Source organism: Primulina huaijiensis, unplaced genomic scaffold, assembly GCF_012295235.1.
Source record: "Primulina huaijiensis isolate GDHJ02 unplaced genomic scaffold, ASM1229523v2 scaffold42297, whole genome shotgun sequence".
Classification (NCBI taxonomy): domain Eukaryota; kingdom Viridiplantae; phylum Streptophyta; class Magnoliopsida; order Lamiales; family Gesneriaceae; genus Primulina; species Primulina huaijiensis.
In genome coordinates this window covers 13,352-17,715 of record NW_027360137.1, presented here as the reverse complement: position 1 = coordinate 17,715, position 4,364 = coordinate 13,352, and the positions used below count along the sequence as shown (strand labels likewise).

General features: G+C 32.8%; 1 protein-coding gene across 2 annotated transcripts; it reads right to left on the bottom strand.

Annotated features, from left to right (window-relative positions):
- Positions 1 to 1,241: 1,241 nt before the first annotated feature.
- LOC140969558 (F-box/FBD/LRR-repeat protein At2g26030-like) lies at positions 1,242 to 4,014 on the bottom strand. Of its 2 annotated transcripts, none has more exons than XM_073430941.1 (4): positions 3,479 to 3,570; positions 2,604 to 3,380; positions 1,924 to 2,067; positions 1,242 to 1,781 (listed from the first exon to the last, which is right to left on the bottom strand). In XM_073430941.1, the coding sequence occupies exons 1-4, from the start codon at positions 3,548 to 3,550 to the stop codon at positions 1,479 to 1,481; spliced, it is 1,296 nt and encodes a 431-aa protein (XP_073287042.1). In that variant the 5' UTR covers positions 3,551 to 3,570; the 3' UTR covers positions 1,242 to 1,478. The 2 variants fall into 2 exon arrangements, with proteins under 2 accessions (XP_073287042.1, XP_073287041.1); XM_073430940.1 differs by adding an exon at positions 3,857 to 4,014 and having other exon boundaries at positions 1,245 to 1,781; positions 2,604 to 3,570.
- Between the last annotated feature and the right edge of the window lie 350 nt (positions 4,015 to 4,364).

Sequence of the window (4,364 nt, the reverse complement as noted above, 5' to 3'; positions counted from 1 at the left end):
TACAAAAGTCATTAAAAGTCAACAAATCTCCTCCATTGAATACACTCTAAATGTACATCTAAATCTTTATGTTGAATTAAAAAACATTTTTTGACATTTTATTATGTTACATTAGACTTTAATTCTTGTACTTAATAGAATTTCATAGAGTCATTAAAAGTCTATTGACATTTTGAATACCTATAGATTTTTATAGAATTTTTAAAATTCAAGTTTGAATATCACATGACTTTTTAAATTCTACAAAAGTTTACATTGAATACCACTAAACTTTTATCTAGTATATAAAAGTCTAGATTGAATATATCTAGACTTTTAAACTCCATAAAAGTAATTAAAAGTCTAGAACCAATACACCCTAAGATGGACTTGTTATAAAGTAAGTTTTAATTTTGCGCCATAAGTTTCCTTATTTTGATCTAGTTTGGAATAACGGTGATTTGAGTGTCGAAAAGTCTCTAATTTTTATGTTTGTGATGCAGGTGAGGATCCATCATATTTTTCTTAAGGTTCGTAAGAGCGATATTTACGCACCAAGATCCGGACATCCTTTGAATTTGCTTGGTTCGGATAACAATTTTATTTGGCTACGTCAAATATACAAACCATATATTGTTTATACGAGTTGTACTAAGATTTTTTTTGTTCGTATCACATAAACTAATGGTAACTGGTAAGTTGTTTCATTTTTTGGAGAAGGTTTTAAAATACTTTTTTTTTTAGTTGGTGAAAGAATTTGTTACAATCGAATAATAAACTTGATATCTCGTGTCAAACTTAGGCATTATTTAAAAATGTAATGAGCTATCACCCTTTCTTTGATTCTTTGGTTTGGCCCAAAATTCTTAATTTGTCTTTCTCCAAACCTTCTTGACAAACCCCAGAATTTTCTCGTATATTATTATTATTATCTATACTGTTTATTATTTGTTAGGTTTCTCCAATAAATTTATATCCAAAAAAAAAATCAAATGTTAAAAATACAGAAAAAAATAAAATAAACATAATTTTAAAAAGTAAAGATACAATAACCATGAATCAAAACTAAAAAAAAAACTATTTAAAAATTATTATTTAATATAATTGTTTATTTTATAGGAAACATGTATTCTAGTTGCATGCACTATATTCTCCAGTGGTCTAGCTTAAGTTTTAAAAATCAAAACCACTAGTTCCAATTTTCTTGGAAATGAAATTATCCAAACTAAACCGCATATATCTGAAATTTTCCCCACGAATTTCAAAAAATGTGGTCTGAAGTATTTATAAGATGTTGTTTTGTTTGTTTACAACCAAATCAAATCAAATCAAATCAAATCAAATGATTTTTCTTTCAAGCCCTAAAAATGATGTGAAAATAATATGAAAAGGAATTTCTTGCACCATGGCTGAGATGCCCGGAATGTCTCAGTTAAATGCATTTATACTAGCATCAGCTGCAAGCTTTTCCATGTAAAAATTCGATTTAGATCGTTTTATCATCCAAACAAACGTTCGAAATCGGCCATATTTTTTATCTCATAATTCACCTCAAAATTGCCATCACCGAATACTTTTTTTAATCTAGCCCAGAAGTTCTTTTCCGCTCGTCTCTCTTCACATTTCTTTCTGAAAAGCCCTGACATCATCTTCAGCTCTACGGCGTTTTTTAAGAAAAAATCTGCTAGATGAACATGTGGCTTCATCCCCTTGAACCCATAAAACTCGACTTCACTAAGGTGAGACACAATACATGATGGTATCGGTTCAAACGAATCATAATCATAATCATCACAATCCCACTGCAAAAGGAAGATAATAAACTTTGGCAAGAGTTCTATCAAGAAACCAAAAAAAAGATTGAAAATAAAAATCGGGAGGTAAGTAAAAATTAAAAATCACACTTGCAATTGTAATTTGTGGACAAAGGTAGTGACAACTTACCATATTTAACCTGAGTCGTTCGAGATATGGTGTTGAATGAAGAAACTCCAGAAATGCTTCAATTTTGCATCTTGTAGAAATTTCTAGTCGTTTTAGCATAATAAACTTAGGAAGGGGAGGCCCTTGTTTTGATTGGTCGATTGCCTATCACAGATAAACCAATGTCATTCAACTTCATATTTTACTGAACCAAGAAAGGCTAGCTGCACCGTAAGTTAATGAGTAAAGAAAGCTTTATAAATGTGAATCAGATTCAAGTTATTGACATAATATAGACCAACTGACTGTTGCTCTTAAAATTGAAAAGATACTAACAATGAGATCTTCAGGCAATCGCCGCAATCCTATGTATGGCACGCAGTTGTAGCCTTGTCAATAGCATGCCAACTTATTTTCATTAACTTTGGAAAAGTTATCAGTATTTTCAGATACAGAAAATCATTTCAATATCTACTTTTCAGCATTCACTAGATTTTACAATATAAAAAATCTCAAGTAGCGAAGCCACCTTTATTGCTTTAAATTTATTGTGAGGGGATCAGGATGCCAAAGAGCTTAAATGCAACGAGTATTGACCAAATCATTAGGTTTAATTAATTCCTCGGTGAGACAATTCTGTGATTACTAGCAATGTATCCACCATGTAATATAATAAAACCAACATGGTTAGGCGAACTAACCTCCATGCTATCAGTCAATAGTTGCAAATGATTTAAACCCGAGCATCCTTTCAATAAGAGCCGAGCGTGTAGCCCATTCTTTCTAATTCCTTGAAGATCACACGCGTAACTCATAAAATCAACTGAAGCACAACAGACTGATGATGCACTTAGGTCAAAAATTCCTAGAGAAAGGCCAGAAACTGCAAACTTCACAAGCTTGGCTGCGGATATCTTCATCTGGAAGTTCTCAATTTCGGAGACATTGGAGCACACATTGAACTTAGTTAAGGACGGAGCATTGATTTCCACAAAATCCACTTTCAACCATTTGCACTCTCTTAGTTCAAGTGTTTCCAAGACTGGAAATTCAAACATCAGTTGGCTAGTACTGGGAGCATGCTCATTTAGAATTTCAACTTTAGCAAGATACAGATCTTTAAGTTTGGAAAACCAATTTTGCAATGGCCTGAAAATGCAAGGCAACTGTAGCTTCAGGTTTGTCAGTGAGTTGCAATCAAAGAAACAACGAGGCAGAACGACACCTTCAAAATTATAAACTATTTCCAAATCCTCAACATTCCTCATCAATGCAGCAGATATCCACGTCAACATTCGACGTGCATCGTACTTCTGCTGACACAAAAGGCGAAATCTTTTCAAGCTCACGTTCCGAGAAAGAATGAAGATCCTATCCACAAAGTTAACAACACTTGTCTTCCTAGTCGTCTTAAGTGAAAACCGCTGAACATCATTGATGTCTATATTATAAATGCCTGTCCACTTGTATTCCCAATCCTTCGAGAGAACACAAGTTCGCAAAACATCCTTAGTGGGTAAAAGGGATAGAATCTGACAAATAATAGTTTCGGGCATATTACTAATAATGTCTTCACCTTCGTTCCCCTCCTTATCAGCCGCCAGTCTAGGTTTCTTACCTGCATCACGGTCAATTTGAATGCTTTCATCCACCATTTCAACAGTCAACCTGAAACGTTAAAGAAACCATAGAACTCAGTTACTGAATCAAATCCTATCGACCCAAGAATTCAATAAAATGGCACAAGGGAGGCAGCCAGCCAAATGCATCTTGGACAAATCAACATTTTTAAGGACACTAATATCTATATTGACTGCAAGAAGCAAACTTTTCGGAAGAAAATGCAGGAAGCAAGAAAAAACAGCAGGTAAAGTATAGCATTAGAGTCCTAAAACAAGAACAATGAAGAGATAAAACCAAAAGCATAACAAACCTTAGAGGCTTCAACTTTTACCTGAAGAAATAATTTGAATTGAAACCCTAATTGGCCTCTGAATCCGAGTACTGATCTGTTGCGAGAAACTTCCCCATGCTCGCAGGTCTTTGCCGGAAGCCAGGCTCAAGCAAATTCTAGCGTTATTTATATACTAGGCATGGTCACCCCAAGAATACCTAGGTTTGTAGTGCAATCTATGGTCGTTTATATTTTTATTTTTTAAAAAAAATTAAACGTGTGTTTATATTTGCATAGGTTTTATTTTATACTTTAATTTTTGCTAATGTATATCAAATAATTAAATCTAAACTAAAATAAAACAATATCGATTCCTTCATAATTAATTGATATAATTAACAATACATACTTCGAGTTTTTAAGATATTAATAAAAATAATATGTTCGAGTAAAAAGGTTAAAGAAATGAAAAATGTGAAATAACTTGTGTCGATGTTAAATATGGAAAAAAATGTCAGCATTGTAATCTATAAAAAAACTTAAGTAAATTACGCATGTTTACATGCTC

Excerpts from the sequence above, each read along its gene's own strand:
- LOC140969558 (XM_073430940.1), bottom strand. The coding sequence starts at position 3,557 with ATGGTGGATGAAAGCATTCAAATTGACCGTGATGCAGGTAAGAAACCT. Across the intron at positions 2,068-2,603 it reads TATTGACTGATAGCATGGAG|GCAATCGACCAATCAAAACA; the intron begins GTTAGTTCGCCT and ends TATCTGTGATAG. Across the intron at positions 1,782-1,923 it reads AACGACTCAGGTTAAATATG|TGGGATTGTGATGATTATGA; the intron begins GTAAGTTGTCAC and ends TTCCTTTTGCAG.